The 15085-nt window shown below is 47.1% G+C and overlaps 1 protein-coding gene and 1 non-coding gene across 4 annotated transcripts in view; one reads left to right on the forward strand and one right to left on the reverse strand.

Annotated features, from left to right (window-relative positions):
• The first annotated feature begins 6186 nt into the window (after window positions 1–6186).
• Window positions 6187–15085, forward strand: part of Adamts13 (ADAM metallopeptidase with thrombospondin type 1 motif 13) — a 32526-nt gene continuing 23627 nt past the window's right edge. Inside the window, exons 1-7 of one of the 3 annotated variants that reach the window (XM_052181917.1) lie at window positions 6187–6356; window positions 6606–6675; window positions 8274–8440; window positions 10720–10803; window positions 11052–11176; window positions 11279–11425; window positions 14747–14893. In XM_052181917.1, the coding sequence (XP_052037877.1) occupies window positions 6255–6356; window positions 6606–6675; window positions 8274–8440; window positions 10720–10803; window positions 11052–11176; window positions 11279–11425; window positions 14747–14893 (842 nt within the window). In that variant the 5' untranslated portion in view covers window positions 6187–6254. The remainder of the gene's footprint in view (window positions 6357–6605; window positions 6676–8273; window positions 8441–10719; window positions 10804–11051; window positions 11177–11278; window positions 11426–14746; window positions 14894–15085) is intronic. The other 2 variants (XM_052181918.1, XM_052181919.1) reach the window with 2 other exon arrangements.
• LOC127686478 (U6 spliceosomal RNA) lies at window positions 14246–14352 on the reverse strand. Its single transcript, XR_007978110.1, has one exon. It is a non-coding gene; the product is annotated as a U6 spliceosomal RNA (small nuclear RNA).

The raw sequence follows: 15085 nt of genomic DNA on the forward strand, positions 1-15085 counted from the left end.
CCGATAATAACGATGAAGCAAAATTTAATTGTGATAATGTATATATATATATATTTCTTAGCCGCAGTGTTAATGACTGGCAATCTGTTCTTGACCCTGATAGTGCAACACTTAATACAGATGGGTCGGTCACAGCCAATAGTTTCCCCTTGGGTTTCTCTGCCTAGCGATATTCAGCAAACCCAGCAGATCACTTAGGGAGCCACTTGGTGGTGGTTGTTAAGAAGAGTATCCAATCAGGAGCCCCCAAGACCAAATTCTCTGCCCAGAGAAGGCAAGGCTGATTGCACAGTAGACTTCAAATTGGCAGTGAAAAAGACTAGGGCCGCCTGTAATCGCAGCACTCTGGGAGGCAGAGGAAGGCAGATTTCTGAGTTCGAGGCCACCCTGGTCTGCAGAATGAGTTCCAGGACAGCCAGGGCTATACAGAGAATCCGTGTCTCAAAAACCCAAATCCAAAAAACAAGAGAGAGAGAGAGAGAGAGAGAGAGAGAGAGAGAGAGAGAGAGAGAGAGAAAGAGAGAAAGAGAGACTAGGGCTAAGAACTGGGTAGACCTGGGATTAAAGTGCTGGGATTAAAGGCGTGCACCACCACCGCCCGGCTTCCCTGGGTCTTTAACTTAAGAGGGAGAGAGGGTGGCACGTGCCCCACCACCACCATGCCCACCACTGAAGGGACTCTGGCCAGCTTGAGACAGTGAGCACGGCTCTGGCAGGCCTTGCTCTTCTCCCTATTCCCTCTGCCTTGCTAAAAACCATCAGATTACATTCCCAAACCTAGCCCCTAAAAATTTTTTTCATGCAATACAATTTGATGATGTTTTTCCCACCACCACCTCCCCCAGATCCTCCCCACCTCAGTCCCACCCAACCTTGTGTTCTTTCTCCCCCCCTTCCCCATCTCCCCCCCCCCAATCTAAATAAATACAAATAATAAAACAAAAATCCCACATGGAATCTGTTTTGGTCTTGGTCAACTCCTCCTGGACCTGGGCCTGTCCTGGAGTCTGTTAATATAGCCAATGACATTCCCTGGAGAAAACTTACTTTGTTTCCCAACAGGTTATAAATTGATTAGGGGTGGGGCTCTGTGTCTACTTCGCCTCTCTCAGTGCGGGGTGTGTGTGTGTGTGTGTGTGTTTGTCTGGCTTGAGCGCACGCTTGCCGCCACAGTTGCTGCGAGTGTAAATGCGCATCAGTCCTATTGCAGCTGAAAGACACTGTTTCCCTGGAGTCAACCTTCCGCTCTGACTCTTACGATCTTTCCACCGCCTCTTCCAGATAAGTCCCTGAGCCTTGAGGAGAAGGTTCTGAAAACCCATTTAGGGCTGAGTGCTCTGCAGTCTCTCACTCTCTACACACTGTCCAGGTGTGGGTCTCTATGTTAACTCCCGTCTACTGCAAGAATGTCTCTAATGGGGCTGGAGAGATGGCTCAGCAGGTAAGAGCACTGACTGCTCTTCCAGATGTCCTGAGTTCAATTCTTAGCAACCACATGGTGGCTCACAACCATCTGTTATGGGATCAGATGCCTTCTTCTGGTGTGTCTGAAGAAATAAATCTTAAAATAAAATCTTAAAATAAAAACCCTGTCTCTTAAAAAATTTAAATCTTAAAAAAAAAAGAACGTCTCTGATGAAGAATGAGGGATGCACTGATGTACAGGGATATCAGTGTCATTAGGAGTCATTTTAATGCTATGTCCCTTTAGCAGAATAATAGTAGTTGTTTTTTCCCTAGGCACTTCCCCCTGTGACATGTGTGGTCTCAGATTCTAGCCACTTCAGCAGTGTCCTGTGTGGCTCCCTCTCGTGGAGGAGGCCTTAAATCCAATCCGAGGGTGTCTGGTTCTCTCGTAACTATGGGTCACAGACCTAGTTTAGTTTATGTCCTCTTTAACTTTGGTAGATCATGTATTTTAAATTCATCGATCTCTTTTAGGTTTTCCAGTTTGGAGATTTGTGGTCTTATTACTCTCTGTTTCCTTGGTGTCTGTTGTCTTGTCTCTCTTTTCATCTTTAATTTTATCGATTTGGATCTTCTCTCTGTATTTTGATTAATTTGGTGGAAAGTTTGTTGATTATCTCAAAGAACCAACTCTTCACTTCATAGTATTTTATATTGTTTTTGTTTGTTTCTATTTTGATTTCAACCTGAGTTTGATTATTTCTTCCCATCTGCTATTTCTTTTTTCATTATTCCTTTTTTGTTTTTGTTTGTTTGTTTGTTTGTTTGAGACAGGGTTTCTCTGTACAGCCCTGGCTGTCCTGGAACTCACTCTGTAGACCAGGCTAGCCTTGAACCCAGAGATGTGACTGCCTCTGCCTTCCAAGTGCTGGGATTAAAGGTGTGTGCCACTACCCAGAAACTATTTCCTTTTGGGGTTTTTTGTTTGTTTGTTTGTTTGGTTGGTTGGTTATCTTATCTTTCTTTTTTGTTTGTTTTGTTTTCTTTTTTTTTTTTTACAGTTTTCAGATATTCAGATGTGTCACTGAGTTACTAATATGAGATACATCCAGTTTTTTTTAGAATTATTTGTTTTTTATAGATTTATTAATTTATTATATGAGTACATTGTAGCTGTCTTCAGACACTCCAGAAGAGGGTGTCAGATCTTATTACAGATGGTTGTGAGCCACCATGTGGTTGCTGGGATTTGAACTCAGGACCTTCAGAAGAGCAGTCAGTGCTCTTAACCGCTGAGACTTCTCTCCAGCCAAGGATTATTTATTTGATATATGTACACTGTAGCTGTCTTCAGGCACACCAGAAAGGGACATCAGATCCCATTACAGATGGTTGAGAGCCACCATGTGGTTGCTGGGATTGAACTCAGGACCTCTAGAAGAGCAGTCACTGCTTTTAACCACTGAGCATCTCTCCAGCCAGTTTTTTTTTTCTTTCTTTTTTTTAATGTAGGCATTTGGTGGTATGAACTTACCTACTGTGACTGCTTGACTGCTTTCATTGTGCCCCATAGGTTTGAATATGTTGTGTTTTAATTTTCTTTTTCTTTTCTTTTTTTTGGATTTTTGGATTTGGCTTTTTCGAGACAGGGTTTCTCTGTATAGCCCTGGCTGTCCTGGAACTCACTCTGTAGACCAGGCTGGCCTCGAACTCAGAAATCTGCCTGCCTCTGCCTTCCAGAGTGCTGGGATTACAGGTGTGTGCCACCACAGCCTAGCTTGACCAAATTTTCATTCAGTGACTGAGCTGTTCAGCATCCATGAAGTTGAACACCCGTGGTCATTTCTTTTGTTGTTGATATCCAGCCTTAATCTTTGTGGTCAGATAGAATGTAAGGTTATTTAAGGTTCTTTATTGTATTGCATTGTATAATACTGTATTGTAGTGGTGAATTATAGACACACACATACACACAGAAACACAAATATACACACACCACACATACAAACACACACACACAGAAACACACACATATACACACCACACACACACACACACACACCAGCTAATTTTGATATGCCTTGACTAGCTCAGTGGCGGGTCATTTCTGTAAGCTCCCCATGACTAGCTTACATTCTCCCCTCCAACTTTCCTGAGTAGATTTGCTAAATCAACATTTCACCTCTGCTAGCCCAGACTAAATCAGGGATTATGTCTAACCCCCCTGCTTCCGAGTCAGGCAAGTCTCCTCCTCTTCTCCCTCGGACCTTGATCAGGAAATCTAAATGTCCCAAGTCTTTCATCATGCCGAACCATTGGCCAGTGGCAACTTTATTTCCCAACGATTCCTGTGTGATTCCGGGAGCCAAATTAAGACAAAGCATTAGAACCGACCCTATCACTGTCTGTGTGTCTGTTTGGTTAGCTTGCTGCTGATTCTCCTCCCAGAGCAGCCCTAGCAGCTCTCCGATTGGCTCATAGCTGCTTCCCAGGGTCCAAAACAATGTCGTTCTTACCCATCGCAGGAGCTCAGACAAATGCATGTCATATGTGAGCAAATCTAGTGAGGGGCAAAGGCAAAATGTAAGTGGGAAAGAGGAGTGTTGAAGGATCACCACGTCGGAGAGAGGGACTGAAACCGTGTCTCAGTCGCACACCGCACATCCTGCACTGTGCTTTCATGCACGACTCCCATAGTGGTAACACAAGTACATACAACTCAACGCTGAAAAGGAAAAACCTAGGAGCCGAGGAGTCATTTTGTTGTCGACAGTTCTCTCTGCACACAGGACTGGTATTTGATTCCCAGCACCCACATTGGGGTTTCAACGCCTATCTCTGGTCACTGAGGATGTCTGTACTCACATAGGGGTGCACATTCACACAAGCAGGCACACATACATGCACAAATAAAATAAACAAAAAAAATTGCTTCACAAAAATACATCTCAAGGAAGCAAGGGGGTGGGAGGGACCAGTGTGGCCGGGCACAGATGGGTGCATAGCCTCCCTGTGCAGCAGGTAAGAGACGCTGCAGGCTTATCTGGGGAGACAAAGGTAGCCATCACTGAGGGGTGCTAGTCAGTTTCTCATCTCTATGACATAATATCTGAGGTACTCAACTCAAGTTCCTCCAATAAGGAGGAAAAGTTAATTTTAGCCTACAGGTTTTAAATATGGTTGCTTAAGACTTGTAATGAGGCAGAGCACCATGGAAGAAGAATACGAAAGGGAAAGGCTGCTTACCTTATGACAGAAATCAATGAGGGAGCGGACAGAGCTGGCCTCTCAGTGCCTTTAAAGGTCACAGTCTCAATGGCCTAACTTCTTCCCACTAAATCCTACTCTGAAAGGTCCTACTAGCTCCTACAAGCTAGTGATCAAGTCTTCAAAAATTCATGGACCTTCAAGGGATATTTGACATCTATGTGGTCAGGGTTCTCTACACAAGCAGAATAGAAGGCATGAATTCCATCGCCAAGGGGAAGTGACTGGTTCAGGGTCTGAACTGCATCCTCGAGGGGAAGCTGTCTTGCATTTTTAAAGGGTTTAAAACTACAAAATGGGGGGAGGGGTAGGAGACCTGTGGGGTCATTTGATTTTATTTTGACATTAGGGATGAAGCAAGGGAATATCTGTTGAAGACGGAGCCTCTTCTAGGACACTTGGCTTCGAGGCCCTGACCTCATCTCTCTAGACATTGATCTGGGGCTCGTGTCACCTGAGGCGTCAGAACAAGAGCCTTTCACCTGGTAACTGCTCAGTCCGTGAGGCTGGATGCGCCAGCAGCTCTTGTTGGCATTGAAGGCCTGGAGGATTTCTGGAGAGTCTCTTGTCTCCATTCTGTGTTAGGAGGCCAAAGAAGCTGGGCTCTGCTGTCACTGAAGGATGGTGGTAGCCATAGCAGCAGCAACAGGACACGTGTACTCGTGTACTTGTGAGCAAGGGGTGAAAGCAGGCGGGGCTGCTGCCAGGAAGCACTGCCCACTCTGGAGGAGGGCCTTCTCCCAGTTAACCTTTCCAGGAAGTACCCTTAGATCCATCTGGAGGTACACCATCTCTTAGTCCTTTCCAGATCCGATCTTGTTGACCACTAGGTTTAACTCCCCAAAGATCCCAACAGTATTAGGTAGTGGCAGGGTGAAGGGTGTGCAAGTGTGTTTTGGAACAAATGGATGAGAAGTTCCCAGGAGGTGCAGTGGGATGCCAGGAAACTTGTGACAATACTCGCAAGGTTACTTACCTGCTCCGGGACTCTCCCAGCAGCTGCAGATGCAGACCAGGTGGACAATCTCAAAATGGTAGGACTCGGGGCAGAGGAATGGCTGAGGGCACAGGGTGTCTGCGAGTTCAGTGAGAGGCCGTCTCTGCCAGGGCTAAGGGGACAGGAGATCTAGGCGAAGCCTGAAAATGGAGGTGACGAGGAGAGGCGGGCTGAGGGACCAGAACTATCATGTCCTTAGTGCATCCTTTTATTGGTTAGTCAGAGATTCCAAAAGAGCAGTCCAGGGCCTGTCATTATACATGAGCCACACCCCCAGGGTCCTATTAGTGCTTGCTCTTGTCCAGACTGAACTGCTAGACCGGACCCTCCCAGGAGGCTAGATGTGCACAGTTGGAACTTTTCTCTTGCAGGACATGGTCCGTGCTCTTCAACTGGGAATCATTCCAGGCAAGTTCCTAGTAGTCGCTGCCCACCCCATGACCCAGGCCCTGGAGGAAGCTCCCAAGAGTAAACACTGCCTGATGTCCCGCCCAGCCAGCAAGTGAAGTCTGTCACATTGCACACTAACCAGCATCCCAGTCGCCCAGGGCTTCTGTCCAGCCATCGGCTGCCTTTTCTAAGGATGAGCCAGCTTGGCCTATGGTTTCATGCTGTCAGTATCAGAGGAATCCTCACTGGCGCCATCTTCATTCTGGGCTGCTGGGGGCGCTCTGATTTCCAGAAGGTGGGATCATACAATCTGGTGTTGGGTGAGGGGTGAGCTCTTGGGTGGAATGGGTGTGCACTTTCTGCTTGAAGAGGAGGAAATTCGTTTACTCTGGTAACAAGACAGACTCCATCTTGTTCCAGCCCTGTGTGGACTGATCTTCCCTGCCTAGGCACTGCCCCCTCATTCTCTGTCCCTATATCTCTGTTGTCCTCTCTTTTTGTCCTTGTCTCCTTCTCCTTCTCTTCTATGTCATTTGTTTTGCAGAGTTTTCTTCCAGATCTGGAGCCCAAGGACGTGTCTTCTTACTTTGGCCACCATGCTGCTGTACTCACAGGTAGCTGTCCTGCCGTGCTCTGATCCTGGGGGTGGGGGGTTCTTGAGCCCTGGGTGGGAGACGGAGGGAGTTCCCACTGAGTCAGAGCCATGAGGGTTCTATTGGTCATAGAAGGAGGAAGCCAGAGAAGCTACATCTCTCTGTTAATTAGCGTCATTGCTTCCTGCCAACTTGATACTAGCTGTTCTGGGTGTTGTGGCTGTCCTGGGGTCCTGACCCCAGGCTTCTGTTTAGTGTCACAAGTGAGGGGGTGTCCATCGGCTGGCCTCCTTAGCCTGTGGATGGGCTCCTGGAGGCTGGCTGGTTTTCAGGAACTTGCCACTTCTAGACATAGCTGTAAATATTTATTCCTTCTTTGGTAACAAGGTGAGTGACAGGCCAAGAAACTCTGGCTCCTGTCCCGTGGTACTCCTCATGGTGAAGGCTTTCCCACGACCTATCGCCCTGCCTCTCAGGATGCCATCCCTTTTCTCAGAGGAACAGTTGGTGGTTTTGATTAGAACCCTGGTTGGGGATAGACTGTGGAGCCAGCTCACTTGGTAAAGTGCTTCTGTGTGTGGAAACATGAGGGTTGAATTCTAGCCCCAGTGTTCACATAGAAGATCTGGGCAGGGAGCACACAATTTTTAATTCCAGTAATGAAGAGAGGCAGACCCAGTGTGCATTGTTCCAAGACCACAGAAAAACCGGTCACAGATGGTATAGCTCATAATCATTTCTATTCTAACCACTAGCCAGGAAAACATATGGGACAGTCAACACAGCCTACTTCATGAGTCCAGGTCTCACTGTGAGATCTTGTTTTAAAAAACAAGATGGCGGGGGTGGGGGTGGGGGTGGTCCTGAGAAACAACACCTGAAGCTGACTCTGGCCTCCATACACACACCACATAGATCTTGGCAAGGTCCAGAGACAGCTGAGGCTAGGGTGCAGCCGATTAGGGGATGTCCTCCCATTTACAACCAGGTTTTCTGAGGCCTGGGAAGGTTATACAGTGTCTGGATCACTGGGTCCTCCCACCTCTGGGCTCCTGAAGGTCTAGGACATTGTTCCCCAGGCTTCTAGTCCTTTGCGCTCCACAAAACAGCAAGCACCTAGCTGGATTCCCTGAGGTCCAGAGACCAGAGCTGTCTGTCTTCCTTCCTGTTGGCTCAACCACTTCAAAGCTTAGATTACTTGACAAGAACTGATCCAGCCCTTAGGCAAGGTCCAAAGGCTGTAGGCAGCTTGAAGTCCACCCACTCTGGATCCTGGAAGAGCAGAGCCTTATGCAGGACCCTGTCTCGGGCCTGTATTCCTCCTTCCCTCTCTCTCACCAAAGAAAGAATCCCGGACTCCTCCTCCTCCTTAGCAAGAGGGTCCCAGATGGAAGGAGCAGGGGAGAGGGAGGTGGATCCTGTCTCAAGCAGAGGCTCAATTCATTGAAGCCCTGCTGCTTCTACCTTCTGTCCAGCCTGAGCTGGGACTCCTGTCCACACCTTCACCAACTCCTCAGACTGAGAACTGAGTCCTGGGAGTGGACAGGAAATCGGCCTTTTGACTGGTCAGCCCTCTCTGCTAGCTCCAAACACCTGCTTTCTACAACTTTTGTCCTCAGCCTCTTCCTCCCCCCTAGGCCGTCCTTCCTCTCACCTCCAGAGACTGAGACGGAGAAGAACTTTGGAGGACATTCTGCACCTGGAACTCCTGGTGGCTGTGGGCCCCGATGTTTACCAGGCTCACCAGGAAGACACAGAGCGCTACGTGCTCACTAACCTCAATATCGTGAGTGGCGCTGGGCAGTGACCAGTGCAGGAAGGTGGGATGGGGCCTCTGGTGGGTCTGTGGGCTCTCCCCACAAGCCTCTGGACACAGGGCCCCCTGCTCACAGGGCTTGCGATCAAAAGTCAGAACATTTGAACAGTGTGTTGAACTCTACCATAGACGCTGAGGGTCAGCTGGAGCTCATGGCCCTGAAGAGAAAGGGAGGTCACTACTGTCTTCCTCTTCCCCCTTTCCGTTGTAGCAGAGATGGACAAAGTCAGGGAATCCCTTTCAACACCAGAGTCCTCCCCATAGCCTCTCAGTTCTGCCCTAATGTTCATCTGGCCGACAGCGGGCTCAGTCTGCCCACACTGCTCTCTCTCTCTCTTTAGGTCGCTTGCCTCTGTCTTAGGGAGGCACAGGGCTGACAAGCACTCCATGTGTGAAGAGGGGTAATTCTAGCTTCACTTCTTACAGACTCCTCCTCCCTGTTATCTAATGACTGGGAGAGCAGAGGTGCTCATATCATTAACCTGTATGTCAGAGTGGCAGCATGCCAGCCAGTGTTCTATTAGCACATGCAGAACACACGTGAGATATGACAGTTCCAGGGCAGCAGGAATTCACACTATACAAACAGTGTCCACGAGCATTCATCTGGTATAACTAGAACCAATACAAACACTCAAAAGGCAGAGGCAGATGAGTTTCCGTGAGTTCGAGGCCAGCCTGGTCTACAGAGTGAGCTCCAAGACAGCCAGGGCTACTCAGAGAAACCTTGTCTCGAAAAACAAAAACAAAAAACAAAAACCAAACAAAAAACAAAAGCAGAACCAACATGAAGAAAGTGATTGGTCCATTTTCTGGAGCAGTGTCTTCAAAATAATGATGACTTAAGCTGGACGTGGTGGCACAAATCTATAAACCCAGCATACGGAAGACTGAGATGGGAAAACCACAAGTTTGAGGCCAGCTTGGTCATTTGGGCTTTCTCCCAAAAAAGGGAAAGAAGGAAGGAAGGAAGGAAGGAAGGAAGGAAGGAAGGAAGGAAGGAAGGAAGGAAGGAAGGAAGGAAGGAAGGAAGGAAGGAAGGAGACGGCTCAGCAGGGGATGGTGCCTACCAGCAAGCATGACAACCTGAATTCGATCCCAGAACCCATGTGGTAGAAGGAGACAGCCAGTCCTGCAAGCTGGCCTCTGGCCTCCGTATGTGTGCCCATACACTAAATAAATAAATGTGAACCAATTTAAAACAATCTGACAAACTGATTCTAGGTACTAGCTCCAGCCAGTGACTAAGAGATCCACTCTCCTCTTCTTTTCTCAGGTCTGCTGCAGAGAAAGGGGAGGAGACCCTGCCTGCAGCTCTGGGGCAGAGTCTAGTCCAGCTCTTTAGCTCTCTCTAGAATGGCTCTGGGTTCAGCCTGGTCACCCTTTTTTTGGGGGGGTGGTAATCTTCTTTGCATCCATTTCATCCAGTGTGGTCCCTGCTGCCACACTGTCTACCCCAGGCCTTCCCTCCTCTTTACAGATGTGGTTCAAGGCCAGACAAACTGTAGACTTTCTGTATGCAGGCCCCTGAAGTAACATTTTCTTAGTGAAAAATGGTTCCCTCTGCCAACTGGAAACCGTTGTCTTTAACTTTTGAGGTCCCTCCCTTCAATTTTAAGTTGCCAAAACCCAGTCATTAATATGCATTCAGATAGCGGTTCTCAACCTGTGGCTCATGACCCCAAGACCATTGAAAAATATAGATATTTGCATTACAATTCATAACAGTAGCAAAATTACAGTGATGAAGTAGCAACAAAAATAGTTTTATGATTGGGGTCATTACAACATGAACTGTATTAAAGGGTCGCAGCATTAGGAAGGTTGAGAGTCACTGTCTTAGGAGGACTAGGCAGGTGGTACCTGAACCAGGATATCTACAGTTTTATTCTCTCAATCTGCTAACCAGGCAAAACTTAATCTCCACCTTATAAGACAGAAGGCCTATAAAGAAACTGAGGCTCGCTGCTTAGTGACCTGAGCCCACGGCTAGGCAGAGGCAGGGCTTAGACTCAAACTTAGGCCAGCAGTCAGCTCTTTATGTTAGATGATCTTCCCAAGGCATGAACTAGAGAAAGACTCAGAGTCTCACTCGTCTACAGCCTGCCACACAGACAAGATTTCAGCTACCCGCTGGCCCCTCGCCTCCGTGGGGCACCCTCTTTACCACCACCACTCCCACTGCTGAGGCTGCTGGACTCACTGCGTTCCCTCCCTCCCCCTCCCCCTTCCCCTGTTGCCCTCTTCAGGGGTCAGCGCTGTTAAGAAACCCATCCCTAGGCACTCAGTTCCAGGTGCACCTGGTGAGGCTGATGATCCTCTCTGAGTCGGAGGTAGGTACAAACCCTTCCATTCCCTTCATCCTTTCCTGCAGAACTGGGAGAGACTGGTAACTGTGAGGCCTAGCTGGACAGATGGCTCTCCAGGAGCTTCTCAGAGCCTCAGTTTCTCCATCTGTAAAGTGGGGTAGCAGTGGAATTGCTATAATATGGACCCACGGAGAAGCATGCTGGCAACACTCAGCGTCATCCCTGGAACCACTTCTATTGAATACCACTTCTATTCTTTGGCTGTTCTCCAGAGTACTCCGAATATCACGGCCAACATCACCTCATCCTTGATGAGTGTCTGCGAGTGGAGCCAGATGGTCAACCCCCATGATGACAGGGATCCAAGTCATGCTGACCTGGTTCTCTATATAACCAGGTATCCAAGGATTTAGGAGGGCTGCACTACAACCTTCCCTGCTTTCTGCACCAGCAACGTGGCTGGTGGAGCTGCCCATGTGATTCTTTTTCTCTTATCAAGATTTGACTTAGAGTTGCCTGATGGTAACCAGCAGGTTCGGGGGGTCACCCAGCTGGGAGGTGCCTGCTCCCCGTCCTGGAGCTGTCTTATCACTGAGGATACTGGCTTTGACCTGGGGATCACCATCGCCCATGAGATTGGGCACAGGTATGTGGCCTCACCAGTTATCCGCAGACTGGTCAGAGAGCTGGTCTGAATCCCAGGGTCGAGCTCTATGGCCTAGGCAGGAAGCAAATCTTTGCAGAGCCAGTCAGAAGCCTATATCCCTTAGCCTAAGCATCTTGGTAGGGGAGAGCTAAGATAGGGGAAATCTGGTGCTTCTTGATCACTTAGTGATGATTATCACGAACTCTTTTTTTTCTAGATAAACAGCTATTAGAAAACAATAATTTAATATTTAAGTTTTTAAAATTGTATTTGTGTATGTGTGCATGTGTGTATGTGTGTGTGTGTGTGTGTGTGTGGTGTGAGGTAGACAGGGAGAGAGGTGTTGAGGAAAGAATGGTATGGGGTAAGGGCCATGCCACATCATGGAACGGTCAGTGGACAGCTTGGCAGTGGGCTCCCTTCTTTACATAGGTTCGGGGAACTGAACTCAGATCACCAGGCTTGTGTAGCAAATGTCTTTACTCACTGAGCCATCCAGAAAATACGTCTTGTCAGAAATTCCAGTAAAGGAAAAAACCAAACTGAAGATTATCCTAAGTCCATGCAATGTCTTAGCTACTGTTCCGATGCTGTGAAGGGACATCATGACCGAGGCCACTCTTATAAAAGAAAGCATGTAATTGGGAGCTTGCTCATAGTTTCAGAGGGTTAGTCCGTAATTGCTACAGCAGGGAGCGTGATGACACACGAGCAGGCATGGTGCTGGAGCAACAGCTGGGAGCTTTATATCCTGACCCCAGGGAGGCAGCCAGAGGGAGGGAAACGCTGGGCCTGGCACGGGCTTCTGGAGTCTCAAAGCCCACCTCTAGCCACACACCTACTCCAAAAAAGCCACATCTCCTAGTCTTTCCAAACTCCTCATCAGAGGGGTCTTAACATGCAAATACATGGAGGAGGGTGCCTTCTTATTTAAACTACCACACACCACGTATGGAAATGTCTTTTCAGATTTACATTTAATTTGGGTAATTAATATGCACACATCAGGCTTGTGCAATACATTGTTATTTTGATTCTATTGTGTTTTTTTGTTTGTTTGTTTGTTTGCTTGGTTTTTTGTTTTGTTTTGTTTTTTGAGACAGGGTTTCTCTGTGTAGCCCTGGCTGTCCTGGAACTCACTGTGTAGACCAGGCTGGCCTTGAACTCAGAAATCTGCCTGCCTCTGCCTCCCAAGTGCTGAGATTAAGGACGTGTGCCACCACACAGGCCACTTGGCCATCTGTCAAATGTTGGGTAAGATTACAGGTGTGTACCACTAGCCCATATAACTCTTGTCTTTTAATATATCAATGTATCTCAAGCATTTCTCAGCTCACAGATCTCTTATGTTTTTGTTTGTTTGTTTGTTTTGTACATACAACAACTTAGTTTTCCAGGTTCGACCGTGAGGGTGTTTCTCAGTCCTTGCTTCTGTGTAATATGTATTCTTGCTGGCAAATCTTTATTTCTGTGTATTATCATTTTACCTAGAGTGATGTGTTTCTTTTCTTTTTGATTTTTAGTTGTTTTAGTTGTTGTTGCGAGGAAAATAATATCCAGTTGTTATAAAACATCAGATGATATAGAAATGTGCAGAGCATAAAATGAAAGTTTCCCTGCTGGTAGCCTACCGACTCTGCACTGGGATGATCTCCCAGAGGTGGAAGCCAGGCTCTACAGACTTCCCCAAGGATCTGGCCCCAGCAGCTCTGCACTGCCTCACCCCCAGCCTCTTGGGCCGCTAAGTCTGTTCTGCATGAAATGTAGGGATGATACTCAGGACTTGCCTCAAAAACACTACCCCCTGGGAACAGACAGGAAGACAGACATCTCCTCGGTCTTGTCTTTTCTTTTTTTTTTGAAAGGCATGTTCTTTTATTGAAAAAGGAAGTAAAAACATTTTATGATAAATTTAAGATTTATATGGAAAATATTTCTTTTTTTCTTTTTCTTTTCTTTTTTCTATCTATCTATCTATCTATCTATCTATCTATCTATCTATCTATTTAGTTTTTCGAGACAGGGTTTCTCTGTGTAGCCCTGGCTGTCCTGGAACTCACTCTGTAGACCAGGCTGGCCTCCAACTCAGAAATCCTCCTGCCTCTGCCTCCCAAGTGCTGGGATTAAAGGCGTGTGACACTCCCACTCGGCTGGAAAATATTTCTGATAAAATAGAAGAGATATATAGAAAAACACGTTAAAATTGACAAATTTCATGGAAAAGTGAAGAGTAAAGTGATAGACATAAAAAACATTGCTAAATTAATTGAAAAAGGAGGTAGAAACATTTTCTGATAAAATTGAAGATTTACATAGAAAATATTTCTGATAAAATTGTAGAAAAACATGTTAAAAGTGAAGATTGTCATGGAAAATTTTATATAGATATAATAATGGTAGGCATAAAAGTATTACTAAGGGCCGGGCGGTGGTGGCGCACACCTTTAATCCCAGCACTTGGGAGGCAGAGGCAGGCAGATTTCTGAGTTCGAGGCCAGCCTGGTCTACAGAGTGAGTTCCAGGACAGCCAGGGCTATACAGAGAAACCCTGTCTTGAAAAAACCAAATCAAAAAAAAAAAAAGTATTACTAAGTTGATTGAAAGTGAAATTATAAACATTTTCTGATAAAGTTGAAGATTTACATGGAAAATATTTCTGATAAAATTGAAGAAATATATAGAAAAACATGTTAAAATTGAAGATTACCATGGAAAATTATACAGATAAAATGGTAGGCATAAAAATAATTCTAAGTTGATTCAAAGTGGAATTATAAACATTTTCAGGTAAAACTGAAGATTTACATGGAAAATATTTTTAAAAATATGGAATGCTTCACGAATTTGCATGTCATCCTTGCGCAGGGGCCATGCCAATCTTTGCTGTATCATTCCAATTTTAGTATATGTGCTGCCAAAGTGAGCACTTCTCGGTCTTTTCAACCACAAGGCAGCTGCAGTGTGGATAGATTTCCCAAATCCAAACCCATCCAGGTCATCAGCCACCAGAAGGGTAACCTGTTGATCCCCAGGCCTCTACCCGGCTCCTGGTTCCCACTTCTACACCCCAGACTTGTGACCATGGATTAGGTCAGCTGATCTATCATCAAAGCTTTTTGCTATTTATTAGCCAAAGGAAGAAAAGAGCCACCCTGCTCAACCAGCTCTTCTCCCTTCCTCATATAGGTGGGAAACTGAGGCAGGGCCTCCAGAACTCCTGCTGGGCTGGCTTAGCTAGTAGCAGGGTCCAGGTCCAGGAGGCACAAAGGCGGCCCTGACCCAGCCCCAGATGGCTACTCTCAGAATTTCTTCTGCCCACAGCTTCGGGCTGGACCACGACGGTACTCCAGGCAGTGGCAGTACCTGCAGGGCCAGCGGCCACGTAATGGCGTCTGATGGTGCTGCGCCTACTGGAGGGGCCCTGGAGTGGTCCGCCTGCAGCCTAAGGCAGTTGCGGCATCTGCTCAGGTACAGCCTCCACCTAGGCAGGGTGGGCTGTCACTCTCACCCCGCCTAGCGGCCTTCACCCCTTCCCACTCTTTGCTCTTATTTCCTGTCTGCTCCCTCATCGGTTCCTCCATCCTCTCCCGTCCCTCCCCTGTCACTCTTCCCCACTTTCTTGAACCCACTCTTCTTCTGTCCTATCCCACTCCTGGGCCC

This window comes from Apodemus sylvaticus, chromosome 5 (assembly GCF_947179515.1).
Source record: "Apodemus sylvaticus chromosome 5, mApoSyl1.1, whole genome shotgun sequence".
Lineage (NCBI taxonomy): Eukaryota > Metazoa > Chordata > Mammalia > Rodentia > Muridae > Apodemus > Apodemus sylvaticus.